Source organism: Ammospiza nelsoni, chromosome 2, assembly GCF_027579445.1.
Source record: "Ammospiza nelsoni isolate bAmmNel1 chromosome 2, bAmmNel1.pri, whole genome shotgun sequence".
Lineage (NCBI taxonomy): Eukaryota > Metazoa > Chordata > Aves > Passeriformes > Passerellidae > Ammospiza > Ammospiza nelsoni.
The window spans coordinates 29,518,141-29,534,421 of NC_080634.1; the positions used below are offsets into that span (position 1 = coordinate 29,518,141).

Consider the following 16,281-nt stretch of genomic DNA (forward strand, 5'->3'; position numbering starts at 1 on the left):
AAAGCCGGTCAGATGATGGGCTGCTGCCCACTCGCTCCAGCAAGCACATTCCATCTCTGCGTGTGTCTGCCCTGCTGCTTCCTAAGGGAAAGGAAAATGCCAGCCTTCTCTGGGCTGCCCACTCTGGATCCTCACAGCACTATCAGCATCCAGCAAAACTGATTTTCCTGCAGCCTGGGCAGAGGCATAGCACCCTCTTCCCTCCTAGAAGAATTTGTCTGCATCTTTCATTGCACTCTGTTCCTTCTGGCTTTTGGGTAGTTTGGGGTCTGTACATCAGAGGATTTGTGAGAAGAGTCTGCAGCCCACGGCCCAGGGTGGCACACAGCAAAGTAGTGGGGACATCTTCAAAAAGCCATACATGAGAGACAGCAGCTCTGGATTTCTGTGTCTTCCTCACATCTAAATGCAGCAGGAATTTACTTTGCATGGGTCCTGCTGGTGAAGGGGCCTGGTACCATTTCTTGCCTCTTGGACAAAGGGTGTTTTGCTGAGCTCAGAACTCTGTGGGAGCTGGGAAGTTCTCCATGGCTGCATCACATCCCTTAGGACAGGGACTTTCCAGCAGTCACAATGCTTCTAGCAGCAAATTTATCTTGTGATTTTTGAAAGGCTGCTGTTCCCTGTATAACTACACTCTGTGTGTCTATATTCACGTGTTTACCTTTATCCATGTATCAGGAGGAAGAATTGCTTCATCTCCCAGCAGGAAACCCCAGACTTGCAGAGGCAGCTAGAGGAACACCAGAGAAAGAAGCTCACTCTTGATGCTCTGCAGGAGGATTTCATCACAGCCCTGCGTGGGTGGGGTGTTCCTACCTGTCTCCCCTCTCTTGGCATCTGCAGATATGCAGTTACTCCACATGTCAGACAAAAAAGAAGAGTTTTCCAACTGCAGATCTGATGCTCAATTACAGAATGGAGCCTGACAGCTACTACTACTGGGTATTAATAACTCTGCTTCACTTTATGGCTTTAACAGCTGTAGCGACCAAGATTTATGATGACACATTACGTTCAGCAATGCATCACATAAGGAAACTAATCTGACAGTGCCAGGTCACTGAGCTCACTTACAGGCTTTTAAGTGAGTTTCTTCTGCCAGATTTGCTGCCCTATTTACTGGATAAAAATGAACAACTTGCACTGTTTTAATATAACTCCGTACTTGCCTCGGTTTTGGCAGCTCACAGACTCTTTTCCCTTTGTCACACTGCCTTCCCAGGAGCCAGTTGATCCTTCTTCATTCCCCATCCTCTGTCTGAAAACCCTTTGAAACACATCCAGTGCTGTGTATCCTGAAGAAGGGTACACCCCAAGAGAGGGGAGGAGGGAGGAAGCTGGGAGGAAATACTGGAACAACAGGCAGAGTTGAGGGATGGAGCAGCTATGGGAGAAGGGGGAGATGACAATTTTCCAAGAGCAGAGGAGCATGGTGACTGCCAGCACTCACTGTCTTGTGGCAGGATTTTATCTGTATCCCAGTCACTCTTGGAGAAAGTAAGTATTTCCAAGTTTGGGATCACCCATTACTTCTCCCTAGACTTAGAATTAGAGCTGGCAGCAGCAAAGTCCTAAATAACTGGTAAGCATTAAGGTGGTACCCTGGAGCTGTGTCTGCCCCCTTAGCAGCCACAGCACCTGAGCAGTAGCCCACAATTTGGAATCTCTTGTCTCAGCAGTGGGCTGCATATTTCCATATTTTCTATCCGCATGGCACCATAATCCACTGCACAGACACAGGTGGATGGGTAGCAGAAGGAAGCTTCTCCTCAGGGGTAAATGGGCTTGTTCATTCCTCAAAGATGCATTCCTCATTATTCCTGCAATGTGCTTAGGAGCCTGGTCCAGCCAGCTTTCATGACATTTCCAATTCCCATCCCAAGGACCCTTTGTGTGGCACCTGTAAAAAGGAATTAAAAAGAACAAGTTTATTGTCAGGAGGTCTAAGTTCACTGCAGACAGTACTATGCAGTGTACTGTTCCCCTGACAAACACTCAAGCTCTGCTAGTCAGAGGATAAAGAAAACACCCTGAAATAGGGTTGAGAAACCTCTTTGTGTTTACAAATGTTTCTGTGAAACAAGAACTTTTAAACAAATAATGTAAAGTATGAATTTTGAAGTATGGAGTTCACATTTCTTCCTTTGATTAATACTTTAACATCCGTAATACTTTAATGTAGCAGTATGTGCTGCAGTTTGTCTTTCTCTATATTGATATCTAATAAATATTCCCAATGCAAAATATTTCTTAATAAGTATTTTAATTGTTCCTCTTATGGCAACAGAAACTATGCTGCCCAAAATCATCAGTTATTGTCAAAAGTCAATATTATTTGAGGCAGAAATCTTGTTGGAGAAATATGCTTAAGAGGTGAGATCATTCACTGTTTTAATCTCCAAGTGAGACATTTCCTTAGAAGTGGTTATGCTTCTCTCATGTGTGCTACTGCTTCTCATTGAGTTCCCTATTCCTCTTTCTAATTTTAGAAACATAGGGGAAAAGTGTTGAGAGACATCTGGATCCTCATGTCCAGCTCCATACCATCACAGGCAATCATCTTACATATTTTCTTTTCTAGCTTCACCTTAAACCTAGTTTTATTCCCTTCCCTCCTGCAAGACTCTGAAATCTCATGATTTATCTCATTGGACAACAAGATGGCAGTTTGCCTCAAATCTGATCCTTGTGCCAATGTTATCCTTTAATTTAAATAGGTAATTTTGTTTCCTGTTATTTATCCCAGTGGGGCAATATTGGAGTAAAATAAATAATTATCTAACCCATCCCTATTCCTGCTCAGCTCCGGCTTTGTTGGTGAAACAAGGCAGGTCTGTTGCGTTTGCTAGGCAAAAAGGAGCTTTCCACTTTCCTCATTCAAGGCCAGCTCTACTCCATATGTGTGCAGGTTTTAATTCATCTTTCTTGACTGTGTATGGCCACACAGTATAACAGATGTAGTGGTGATTTTTCTTTTCCAATGCTTTGTAAGTACTTTTTTTACTTCTACTAGGATTATGTCAGCTGGCCTGCCCTAGGTTGTGTTGATTTTCCCCCCCCGCTTCTATTGAGTCCTGATTATCCTAACAGAATAATTGATGAAACATTGTGTTCTCAGCAGGAATTGTGACTTTTGCCCCCAGAATGCACGATCTCGCACCCAGCACTCTTAACCATCGGCTGATTTTTAATGACACTGCATCTCCAAGTTGATTCCTGTCCAGTGATTCCATCATCCCTGTCCGTGTGCGCAGATCCTCCCACAGCCCATCAGCCACAGTTTCCAGTAGCTGCTGTTCCAGCCCTGCTCAAACATCCTTGTGAGCCCATCCTTGTAGGTTCTGGATGAGCGCCTGCGTTGGCTGTTCCAAATCGAGCACCACAGAGAACTCCTTGGCAAAGCTGGATGTCTGGGATCTCTGCTGACAGCTGCTCTGTCTGGGACAAGGTGCCTTCGGGGAAGCCCTGTTTTATTTCAGCAAGCCCACAGATTCACACAATCACAGAACCAGTTAGGTTGGAAAAGACCTCTGAGCTCATCGAGTCCAACCTGTGACCAAACACCACCATGTCAACTAGATAATGGCACTGAGTGCCACATCCAGTCTTCCTTTAAACAACTCCAGAGATGGTGATTCCATCATCTCCCTAGGCAGTCCATTCCAATGTCTAATCTCCCTTTCAGTGAAGAATTTCTTCCTAATGTCCAACCTGAACCTGCCACAGCTTAAGACTGTCTCCAGTGCTGTCCCCTGTCACTTGTTGCCTGGTAAAGAGACTGATCACCACGTGGCTACATCCTCCTATCAGGCAGTTGTAGAGAGCAGTAAGGTCTCCCTTGAACCTCCTTTTCTCCAGGCTAAGTGACCTCACCTCCTTCAGCCTTTCATCATGGGACTTGTGCTCCAGATCCTTCACCAATTTCGTTGCTCTTCTTCGGAGGCGCTCCAGCCCCGCAATGTCCTTCCTGAACGGAGGGGCCCTTTGACAAGTTTGTATTTTTATACACAAACTTCATATACAAGTTTGTATTTACGTGGGAGAGGGTAGCTGGGCGCTGTGAGCGGAGTTGGCGGGGCGAGCCTCCGAGGTGGGGCCGAGGGCTCCGGGGCTCGGGGGCCGCCCCCGGCCCGAGCGAGGCGGGGCTGCCCGGGCGGAGCGCCCGGAGCGGGGCCGGAGCGGGGCCAGAGCCGCCCCCGCCGCGGCGGGAGGGCCGGGCCGGGCCGGGCCGGGCGGGGCCGGGCGGGGCGGGGCGGGGCGGCGGTGCGGGGCCATAAAGGCGGTGCGGGCGGCGGTGGGGCCGGCGTGCTTGCTCGGGGTGAGCGGCGGGGCCGAGGTGAGCGGCGGGGCCGGGGCTCCTCTCCCCTCTCCGGGCGGGGCGGGCGGGCTGTGCCGGGAGCGGGAGCTCGGCAGCGCTCCTGCCGTGGCTGTGGGCGCTGGGGGCGGCGTGAGGCGCAGGGAGCCGGACCTGCCGTCCCCAGCGCCGCTGGGCTCTGCGGGACAGGCCCGCGGACTTCTTTGGGTGTTGTGTCAAATTGTATGTCTTATAGGAGAAAGTTGCTGCTGCAGGGTAACGCACCTCGTCGTGACCAAGGTGAAGGTGTGTAGTCCTCGCTCTTTTTTGCTTCTGGTTTTGAGTGTTGTATTCAATACTCTTTGCACTCGGTATTAAAGATAGTTATGTATTAAAGATCGCTAGTGTCTCCTGCCTCCGTCGTGGTTTTCTCCCCAAGGAGTGCGTATCTTCAGCTGTCAGACCTTGTGAAGGGAATGGCTGGCAGTGAAGCAAGGGGCTTGGGAGATGTTAGCATCCCAAATACACCGGAGTCGCTAGGAGTCTGTTGTCAGTAACATAAAGCTTACCGAGTAGGCAAACACTGGTGATTTGGGGGTGGGAGGCTTTGGAGGTTGATAGCCTGAGAATTAAACCCTCCACTGATCTGGAAATTAAATACTTCATCTTCCTCCCCCCAGGGGCAGCAATGTGCATTATTCTCCTAGCTGAGGGTCACCAAGCAGAACCAAGTGTGTGCGGTGGGGTTGGAAGCACTGGTCCAAATCCTTTCTGGTCACTGGTGAATGAGCTGTGTGTGTTGTCTTGGCTGCAGAGATGGCTACAAATGGGAAGAAGGAGAGGGAATAGTTTCAGAGGCCGTAGCTGAAAGCACTTGCAGCTTCAGTTAGAAGTCGTGGGAAGACTCCTGTGTTCCTTAGTGAGCTGAAGTATTTAATGGGAATACAGTGAGTTAACTGAGGAAATGTACTTTAATGTGCTTGAACTGCATGAGAGCAACTGCTGGCAGGCTCGATGCTTTTGTGCTTATGCTGTGTTGGAGCATTAAAGATCAAGCTTGAAGAACCTCTTGATTTGTCCTAGATTAATCATCTTGCTAATCAAAGGTTTGTTTTGTGCCTGCTGGTGCTGATGTGTTCCATGGCAGCACAGTTTGTAATGCGGCAGCTCATTCTCAAGGACAGAAGCATTTTAACCTCGCTGTGTGCTTGCTCTAGGTTTGACTCTCTTCATCCAAACAGGTGGCTGGTGAAATGAGTTACTCAAAAATGAAAAGCTGAAAAAGGGCAGGTCTGAGATGACAATAGCTGTTCTGTGAAACTTGCTTAAAAATGATCCATGCACTGTGATATTGTGTGCTATGAAACTATAGGGTTTGGGTTTTCCTTCTTGGTAGGCAAGAGTTAATTAGGTTCAATTTGACTAGTCTGACCTTGGCAGCTGCAGTCTTCAGGAGTACTTGGGGCAGAAGGAGGTGAGGCCTGAATTAGTCTGTAGCTGTCAGGAAGCACCTGGCTACACAGAAACTCGGAACACTTAAAAAAAGAAAAGGGTATTAACACCAGTTTGAGTTGCGTGACTATAGAATATCTGAAAGTATCTCCATGCTACAAAAGGCAAGTGACTTATCACTTGTCACAGCTAATCACATCATTCTCTTATGCTTAAAATGTTCAGACAAGGTTGTGACCAAGTCTGGTTGGTGAGATTCTGGGTGTTAAAAGAGTAATATGAGCTTGGTATGCATCATCTGAATTTGTCCCAGATCTTACAAGCTTGTTTGGCATTCACAAATGAGCAGAACTTGGGGCAAGTATGAACATTTCCAGAAAGGTACTTTGGTTCAGTAGTGTCTCTGAAGAAGGGCAAAGAGTTGCTTACAAAGACTGGAGTGCCCATTGAATGCTGTTACCTGAGTTTGCAGCTGGAATTCTGTCCAGGATGTTGAAGAGCTGTAGCTTTTTGCAGGAGCAAGATGTACTTGGCCTTTATCCTGCGGGTGATAGATGCTGGATCATTTAGAAAGGAAAGCTTTCTATGTAGAGGAAGAAATCTTGTATCTCTGACATAATTTAAGAGTTGTCAGTGGACTGGATGTCTAAGCCCTGAAACTAACACCTGAGGCTGTTCTACAGTTGTGTTAGTTGGAGACAGCAGTTTGAGCTGTATATGCATCATGAAACAACTTCAAAGCCTGACTCTCAGAAGTCCTTTGCAGCTCATCTCACTTCTGCTGGTGCTGCTGATGACTTTAGCCTTAGCTTGTGTCATCTTTGGTAATTTCTATTTGACACAAACTACTTTCCTGAAGTAACTCTACCTCACCAAAAAAAAAAAAAAAAAAATTGGCAACTAATAACTTTTTTGCCTGCACCAATAGAAAAGCTATGTCTCATTTGTCTCATTTCAGGTGAAAGGATTGCAGATAATCATTAATACATGGTTATTTCTGTCTCGTTTGTGTCTGTGTGAATGGACAGAAAAACAGAGCCTAGGAAAAGATCTAGGAAGCAGAAGCTCTGACTTGTCTTTTTCTTTTCATATCTGATCTCCAGTTTCTTTGGAGAAGAAAAGCCCTAAGATGGCAGGCAAAGGAAGCAGCGGAGCAGACTCCATGTCCTGCAGTGTCCTGAACTGGGAGCAGGTCAGCCGTCTGCATGAGGTTCTCACCGAGGTGGTTCCCATCCACGGCCGGGGGAACTTCCCGACGCTGCAGATAACGCTGAAGGACATTGTCCAGACGGTTCGGAGCCGCCTGAGCGAGGCGGGCATCGTGGTCCACGACGTCCGATTGAACGGCTCTGCGGCTGGTCACGTCCTGGTCAAGGATAATGGGCTGGGATGCAAAGACCTGGATCTCATTTTTCAAGTTTCTCTTCCAAGTGAGGCAGAGTTTCAGTTAGTCCGAGATGTGGTCTTGCGATCCCTGTTGAATTTCCTGCCGGAAGGGGTGAGCAAGCTGAAAATCAGTCCCGTGACACTGAAGGAAGCCTACATCCAGAAGCTGGTCAAAGTGTGCACGGAGACTGACCGCTGGAGCTTGATATCGCTTTCCAACAAGCATGGCAAAAACGTGGAGCTTAAGTTTGTGGACTGCATTCGGCGGCAGTTTGAGTTCAGCGTGGACTCGTTCCAGATCATTCTGGACTCCCTGCTCTTTTACTATAACTACTCAGAAACCCCCATGTCGGAGCACTTCCACCCGACTGTGATTGGGGTGAGCATGTATGGAGACTTTGAAGCAGCTTTTGATCACCTGCAGAACAAGCTGATAGCTACCAAAAACCCCGAGGAGATCCGAGGCGGTGGGCTGCTCAAGTACAGCAACCTCTTGGTACGAGACTTCAGGCCCATGGATAAGGACGAGATCAAAACGCTGGAGCGCTACATGTGCTCCCGGTTCTTCATAGACTTCCCAGACATCCTGGATCAGCAGCGCAAGCTGGAGACCTACCTCCAGAACCACTTCTCCAAAGAAGAGAGGAGCAAGTACGACTACCTCATGATTCTGCGCCGGGTGGTGAATGAGAGCACTGTCTGCCTCATGGGGCACGAGCGCAGGCAGACTCTCAATTTGATTTCTCTGCTGGCACTCAAGGTGCTGGCAGAACAGAATGTCATCCCTAATGCCACTAATGTGACCTGTTACTACCAGCCAGCACCTTATGTCAGCGACGCAAACTTCAGCAACTACTACCTGGCAAGTGCCCCTGTGCTGTACAGCCAGTCCTACCCCACCTGGTTGCCTTGCAATTGATCTCTCCCCTCGAGGGCTCCTGGCTGGAGACTGCTGAAAGCCAGGAGTGTAAATATAGACAAGCAGTAAGTGTCAGTTGGATGTTCTCTAATGGAAACGTGGCTGTATCAGACTGTCCATTTCCTGGTGTGCAGTGGGATTATGCAGCCAGGTGACCTGCTATGAATCTTTAAGAGTATCTCTACAAATGCCAAAAAGCCTTATTACCTCTTCGTGGGGAGAAGAAAACCAGCAGCTGGACGTTAAGAGGAGCAATTAAGAAACTTTTTACTAGCTCTGGAAGTGGCTGTAAACATGGGATCTAAGTGGAGTATTCAGTAAACTGGTTGGTTAATTGACTGTAAAATGCCTTAAGCAGAAGCTGCTCCTGGAGTAGCAGCAGAACTCTGCTTTCTATTTCCTAACCTCATTACTCTTCCTCAGTCCAAGTTCTGGCCAAATTTCTCTTGAACTAATTGTGCCAAGACTGGGCTCATGTTTTGCTTGGGTTGCTTTCACTTTGTGTCTGTGTGAGCTGGTAGCAGTATGGATTATGTCTGTCTTGTAGAGGACATGAATGTTGTTTCCTGTAGTGCCTATGACTATGTGGTCCTGCCTTGAGTTCAAGATTAATTTCTTGGAAGTTGAAGATAGTTTAGTAAGTCTATTCACAAAGCATAAGCTGGTTGAATTTTTCTTGACTACAAAAACTTGGAAGGTGGCATTTCTAAAAACACACCAAAACATAATCTAAAACTTGGTAATGTAAAAAGTCCTTGAAATGAGTAATTTAAGCTTGAAATAGAATTGGAGCCGCAGTTTGAACATTAACTTGGAAAAATATTCTTGAGTCCAGCACGAAGCTAAAGCTTTTCTGTCTATCTTTCAAAACAATTTTGGCACAGTTGGAAAGTAGCACAGCTCTTACTTTGGGGATTCAACCAGATTTTCTTCCTCACAGGTCTGCAGCAAAGCCAACAAAAACCCTGAAGAAAAATCCCAAGTCACTATAAATTGCAGGATTATGTGCACTCCTGCCACAGCATGAATTCTGAAAGTGCCTCCTAAAATGAATTTCTTATTGTATGACTTCAGGCTGGTCCTGGAGGTTTGCCTTTCTGTCACCACTGAGTTATCACTATCACCTGGTCACTGCACGAGACAGCATGTCGAGTAGTTAGGGTAAAATTCTTCCTTTTTACTGCTCTTAACCCTCACTTGAGGAGGTGTACAAACCCTGAGCAGAGCTCTCCACAGAAGTTCTATGTGTTGAAAGTCTGGGCCTGAGTTCAGAATAGTCTCTGGAAGAGTGTGCACTCCCTTGGAGGTACAGAGGGCTGATCTTCCTTAAGGATGCGTGCTGAATTTGCTGCTTTGAAACTCCTGGGCTTTATAAGGAAGGTTAAAAACTCCTCAGTTATTTATGTAGTGGTGTTATTAACAGGATGATTTTCACTGAGTTACAATAGTAAAATGTATATAGCAATGATCTTGAGTTTCTTTTGTTTAACCAGAGATGTAGACTAGAAAGGCAAATCTTAGAGCTATTTATTATGTGCTGGTGCAATGTGCAAGAATGCTTGTTCACTGAATCTTTTTTATTACTTCTGTAACTATTTATTACTGTTTCTGCAAGCTTGTAAGACCAAAGTGCCTGATCCAACAAATGATTAAGGCTTAGAAGGTAGAGCAGAAAGCAGATGGAGCACCAATGTTTAGTTGCCATTCAAGTGGGAAAACAGCAGCAGTGCTGTACTTAAATGGTGGTAAAAATGGCCTGCTCCTCATCAGACCAAGACGTTCTTTCCATTTTTCATAACTACTTCATAAGGACTGTCTCAGCAGAGCAGTGAGGTTACTTCTCTGTTCACACTTAATTTAGCTTAGGAAGGCAGGGAGGGATGCAATCTACCAAGTGGACTGTATGTAGCTAAGCAGACTTTAGCTTAATTTCCTGAACAGTTTTGATAGCAACTCTGGTAGCAAAAATACAAATAATTTGGTGGATTATAGTGTATGTTTTTTTCATTGAAGGCTTCCTGATTAGTCAGCCAAAGTAGCTAAACTTGAAAGCAAACCCAGCCTTTTTCATTAACTGTGGCTTGGACCTGGTGTGGTTTACAGACAAGACATCTGTCATCCAAGACTTTGACTTTTTAAAAACTAACATGATGCCAGTGTTGTCATGTGTGTTAAACTTAGTGCAAGCTTACTGCTGGAATGCAATCCTAGGCAAGAATAACTCCTGCATGGAAAGCAATACTTGGCCAAGTATAGAGTGTCACTATAAAGAAGACTTGAGGGTTTGTAATTGCTGTCCTCTCTTGCATAGATGTTTTTGAAGCCAGCCTATGCTATAGCCATTGCAGAAGTGAACAGGCGCCTAGAGGGGCTCAGACTCAGGTGTCTGCCTTCTCTGTGATGTCATGGCAGATCTGTAGGAACTGGTTTTGTCCATTGGCTCATGTGGAAGAAATGGTGAGATGCTTGGGAGGAGTCCTCACAAGCTGGAAACATAGGCTTGTTTTATTAGTCTTTAATGCCTGCTGGACATCAGGCCAGGTGCATCTCCTGGAAAAGGAAATGCTAGAGAATGAAAAAAGCCTGAGTTGGATTCCTAGTGAGGTAGAGCTATGGAGAAGTTAAGTTTCATGCCATAACTATTGTGCTTTTGCTGATGTAACTTGATGCTGAGGCCTCTGAGGAAGCTCCACATTGAAATGCTGCTCTCAGAACAGCTGAGTGAGTGCCTGGGCTTGAGCTTTGCAGGACTCTTGTGTTCCCTGTCTGGTTGTTAGGATGCTCTGGCATGTGGGAAATACTGATGCTTTGTAACCTGGCTCTTAGATACTAAACCCTTAAGTGGTTAAATTGTATCCTGAAGCTGCACACTGCCTGCTGCATTGACTCTGGAGTGCCAGGGGTTGCCGGGGCACTGCTCATCCCGTTGCCTTCCAAGTAATCCAGGCCTGGCAGGAAAAGCTGGTGTACTGGATAGCTTCTCATCACTGTGCTGCAGGTGCTCCCCTTTCTGTTCTGGTGGTGCTGGCAGCTTGATGGTCAATGGCAGTGGCTCAGTTTGCTGTGGGTTGGCTGGTTTGAGGTCAGGTTTATGGGGAGCCCTCTTGCAAGGGGTAATTTGAGAATGAGCACTAAAAGGTAAAAGTGATGATCCTGGGCCAAGTCTAGGATGCCTGCTTGGTTCAGTCACCCCTCGGCACTAGTGATGCCTCTGCTCTATAAATCTCTTCTAACCTCTTGTGTGTCATGTGGAGCTTAGAGAGAGCCTGCTGTGCCTCAGACTGTTACCTGATACATTCCCTCTGAGAGTGGCATTAAAACAAAGCTGCAGTGACACTCAGTGCATCATTCCTCAGGATCAGGCTTCTACTAACTAGGCTGTGGTGTAAAATAGCTGTTCTCTTTGTGTAGCTTGTAAGCACTGCTGGACAAAGCCAGTCTGGGGTTAAGCACCTGTTGACAACATTTATTGCCAAGTTCCCTTTGACTTGCAGTTTATTGTTTATCTTCCTCACTGTAAGATAGACTTTTTTTTATTTGATAGAGATGCTACTAAAGAGACCTGGTAGAAGACTTTGTTTTAGTCACTTTGGTAAAAAAATCCCTGTGCCGATCCATGGTCACTGTGACAAGTTGTAAGCTAAAGCATAGTTTGTGCTTACTCTGCTAAAGATTTAATTATTGCTGTGTTTGTCCTCAGCTCAGTCAATCAATCATGAAGTTGGGAGTTTAAGACTACTGCTTGCTTCTGAACAGCCATTTTTCAAAATATCTTCATGCTTTCACTTAACCATCTCCTCTACAAAGCAGTAGGTAGTATTTAAATCTAGTCCAAATACCTAAAGCTTTTTATTGAAACTTAAAGGTCCATATTTTGGACTCGAGTTCTGGGGTTAAGCACTTAGTATGTGCCTAGGCTTTGTGGTTCCCAATTCCTAGAATAACCACTGATGTTAGTAGTGACCTCCCCTTGTCACTATATGAGTAGTTGGGAAAAGACCTCTTAGAAGAGAACCTGGACAAATTGCCTTAATCCTAAACTGTCAGTTAATTGATGATACTTGTTTCCCGTTCCTCTCACTCAGCTCAGTCAGGATTCTGTAGTTGTTAGGCACAGGAATGAGCAGTAATTGACCACAGCCACCAGCAGCTTGGTCTAATTTGGGCATTGGGAGAGCCAAATGAATAATAAAACTTCCAGCCCTCACAGCTAAGTCTTGCTCAATTGTTCCTTGAGTACAGTTAAATGTATTTCATATATGTTCTTTATTTTCGGTGAAGCCAGATATAGAGTGGGATGCTGGTCTGTAGTAGAAACTTTGGAGGGAAAGGTTGGAGCACTCTGGTTTTTCTCACTTACATGTCTGGATTGGGCTTGTCTCTCTGAATAAAACTTCACTTCTCCTTTTTCCTATGTTTCTTATTATTTTTTGCTTTTAAAAGAAGTCAGCTCTTGGAAAACCTGTCTCTCATCTCTTTGGAAGAAGTGAGTTGTGTTTTTTGGTTTTTTTTTTCTTTCTCCCCCTCCCTCTTTTAGCTGGCAAAACAGGGTACTAGAAATATTTGGATTTGTGATGAGCCCAAATGTGAGATTGGTCACAGTAACTTTGTCTACTGTTCTGCACTGTGGTGTTCACTTGTCATCCTTGGAAATTGGGGTTTGGACCTTAATGATGCTGAAATTCTTGTGCAAATAAACATATGCTAAACCACTCTTGCCTCAAGCTATTTTTGCATCTAAAAAATGCTGACAAAGTATCTGTAGAGTTCATTGACCAGTGGGTGTGCAGGTGCACTTGTGAGGTGAGTAACAGTGTGGGGTACACAGTAATGCTTGCTTTAGATGTTATTTGAGGTACATGTTTTATATCTGCCTCAACTTATTGAAGATTAGTCAGTCAAGTGAGACATGATTAATCTTTCACTTTCATTACAGAGACAGCTTCTAGAGAACCATTTTTCCCTGTCTGACCATCATCTGGTCTCAACTTTAAGACATGGTGAGACACAGCCCCAGACCTGTTAGGCAGGGTCTGGTCTGAGCTGGAGCCTGCCAGTCTGTTCTGTGACACACTCCACTTTATGGAGCAGCACTCTGCTACTGCAAACTTCAGCTCATGACCCAGGGGGGTGAGAAACAAAGTCAGCAATTGTTTTCCAGGTTATTTACAGATTGAAAGCCTTTGCTTTCATGCTGTCCTAAACACTGATGGCGCTATTAACAATGGTCAGTGGGAGTTAAGCAGATCAAAGCTAAGTACAAGCTAGAAATGTGTGGCAGTCCTGCTGCTCTTTCTCTAGAATAAAGAATAAATGCTCTTAAAAAGTGTGCTTGCTTCTAATCCCCTCCAGAGCTCAGACAAACTCCAGCCTCAGTTAAGTATTGCTGGAGAAATTCCAGCCTCCAGGACCTTGTAACACGTGCAGTGGAAAGGTCTGTGGAATTTAGAGGCAGTGTGATCCCATGGAAGCAATCATGAACCTCGTGTAGTCCCTTTTCCAGATCTAATTGCTTCCCTATGAACTTAAATAAAAACTAATAAAGCAGCTGGGCAACACAAACCATCTGCTGTCACCTAAAACTCTCTTACCTGAACTCCTGCTTGTCACACCACAAAAGCTTTGGAGTTATTTTGGGCACCACCCTTATGTTTCTGGAAAACCAAGCTCAGCTTTGCAGGGTCAGATAGTGTAACAACAAAATAGCTGTGCCTAGGCAAGTGCTGCCAGATACTGTGTGTTCCATATAGAGCCTATATAATGGTAGACATTCAGAGGCACTAAAGAAAGATGATTTTGCTCTATTGCAGTTGTACTGTTAGTGAAAATAAATATCCTGTTCTGGGGTATCTGCTAGAACTCTACCATCTCTGTGCTGTGCAAGATGAGCTCAGTCTTGTCATGGGCTGTGAGGCATTAGATACACGGTAATTTATATTATTGTCATTATTCTGCCAGGTGTACTTATTCTCTCCTTCCTTCTGTGATGGAACACTTAATATTTTTGAAATCAGAGTGCTCAAAGTGCCCTTACAGAGACAGAGTAGATCCTGTGAAAGAGAGAGAAATAAATCTGTGCATTCCTGCTTCTTTAATATTACTTATTACACATTAATATATTTAGTTCATCAATACATTCAATACCTGCAGCTGGTATTTTCAGCAATAAAATAACTTTTATTTATTCAGCACATACCACTTGAATATGGGTATAAAACATGGCAGTTGTGTTTTGCTGCAGTAGTAGTGCTGTGCTCTGTTCTGCTTCATCTCAATGAGTTCCACATCCTATAGGCAGGACTGCCCAGCCAAGGGACTATTCAGCCTGCCAAACCTTCATGATTTTCCTCCGAGGAAAGGGTTGAGTTATCATGCTGGAAAAAAGTGAGTCTTGACAAAAACTGTGTGCAAAGCAGCTGCTAGAGTCTATGCTGGTAGTTTGTGTATAGGATAAAGGAATCCTATACATTTGTTAGTGTTATCCCATTGACCCTTGGCTAAGTGGTTTAATTAACCAGCAGGAATGAGTTCCCTAGGCTGTGCTGCAAAATGCTGGGCTGTTTCTGTCACTTGTGAGTAGATTAGAGGACAATCCATATCACCAATGCTTGGGGAATGGAGTAGTGCAAACTCTGAGAGATGCCTGGCCAACACAGAGGAGTGGCTGGTCTAGTCTGTGCCAATAACCTTTTGTCACTGAAAAACCTCTGTAGAAACTCCTGCATACTTCAGGAGACTCCCAAGGCTTGACTGCACCTCAAGCAAAGGGAAAATTGTCCTCCCTTGCAAGAGAAGGGTTAAGGTGTGAGAATTCTAATTTAGTCACTGCCCCCATGCAGCAAGGCAAATCTGAGAGTGCCAGATATGTGGAATGTGAATTACAGTCCCACAGACTGCTCCCTTTGTGGGTGCCCTTCTTGCTTCAGAGCTGACTGTCCACCTGCAACAGTTCCCTTCCCCACCCCCTCCCTGGTGCTTATCTGAGAAACTTACTCTGGAAGCTATATCTGAATGTTCCTCCCTGGAAATTAGTGCCCTGAGCTTACCCTAAAGATAGTGGCAATGCATTCTGTACTGGGAGAACCTGTTCTAATATTTGACTGTGGTCATTACCGAGAATTTCAATTGCATTTTCACACTGGGCTTTGACTGCATCTTCAGCCTGTGGATTGCTGCATCCTTAGCAAAAAGACTGAGAAGTCCCAGTTTCCTGCTATCCACTAACCTCTTCAGTTCTTGGATGAACTGCAGAAAGTGGGCATTTTTATGTTGTATACATTTGATTCAGAATCTGGAAACATTTTCTTCTGTAACTTCCTTGTTCCTGTTTCTTGTGACCCAGCACCAGCTGTTAGCCTAGTGCTCTACATGCTCCCAAAAAATGGTGCTCAGATTTTGAGCAGCAAGTTCTTGATGTTTGTGTCCACCAACTCTGCCTGCCACTGCTACCATGGCATGCCAAGTGCTTGTGCAGAGTTGGTTATCCACAGTGATTTCAAATTCCATCTGCTGCTTTCTGAGGCAGCCTCTACTATCTGCTCTCAACATCTGTGCTCCTGGTTTCCAGATGTGGTATTTTGCACTTGAGGGTATTAGAAAAGCACTTTGTCTGAATTCTGTGGGCAAATACTCACAAGGTGGATGGACAGAGTAACTCATCTTCATTGTTTTTCTACCATGCTGTCTTCAGTGTTGCATAGTTCTCTCAGTTTTGCATTGTTCTTGCACACTGAAGGATATGTGACGTGGCTGTGGGCACTTTGAAACCTGCAGGTGGCTTAAAACCAGTGTCAGCACAAAGTCCACAGAGGTACTGGACCCAGGTTATTTTGGGAGTTTTTATTTGCTCTGCAAATACAGAGCAGAGACAGCAAAGAAACCTTATATTCTGTCAGTGCTTAACAGCAACTCCCCAGTCCTTTCCTCTGCACCTCCACATTTAAAACTCTGCTGTTAAAAATGTCCTTGGGGCTTACTGCCTAATTACTGATTTTATTTGCTGTTTATAAGGAATAGATGAGTGGTTAAAGGATCTTTGGTTTGGCACAACTGAAGTGGAGAGCTCCATGTTTCTGCTCTTGCCATCACACCTGTAACTCATCACAGTCAGCTGCCTGTCTTGCTGCTCCTGTGGGGCTCCCCAAATGCTGCACAGCCCTGGCTAATTTAAACTTAAATCAGCCAGGACTGATTTAAATCTCTAGATGCACATGAGTTCCCTTCCACT

At 45.3% G+C, this 16,281-nt stretch overlaps 1 protein-coding gene across 1 annotated transcript; it reads left to right on the top strand.

Moving 5' to 3' along the window:
• Window positions 1–4,325: 4,325 nt before the first annotated feature.
• TENT5C (terminal nucleotidyltransferase 5C) lies at window positions 4,326–12,766 on the top strand. Its single transcript, XM_059466164.1, has 2 exons — window positions 4,326–4,339; window positions 6,853–12,766. The coding sequence occupies exon 2, from the start codon at window positions 6,879–6,881 to the stop codon at window positions 8,052–8,054; it is 1,176 nt and encodes a 391-aa protein (XP_059322147.1). The 5' UTR covers window positions 4,326–4,339; window positions 6,853–6,878; the 3' UTR covers window positions 8,055–12,766.
• The last annotated feature ends 3,515 nt before the right edge of the window (window positions 12,767–16,281 follow it).

Excerpts from the sequence above, each read along its gene's own strand:
- TENT5C (XM_059466164.1), top strand. The coding sequence starts at position 6,879 with ATGGCAGGCAAAGGAAGCAGCGGAGCAGACTCCATGTCCTGCAGTGTC.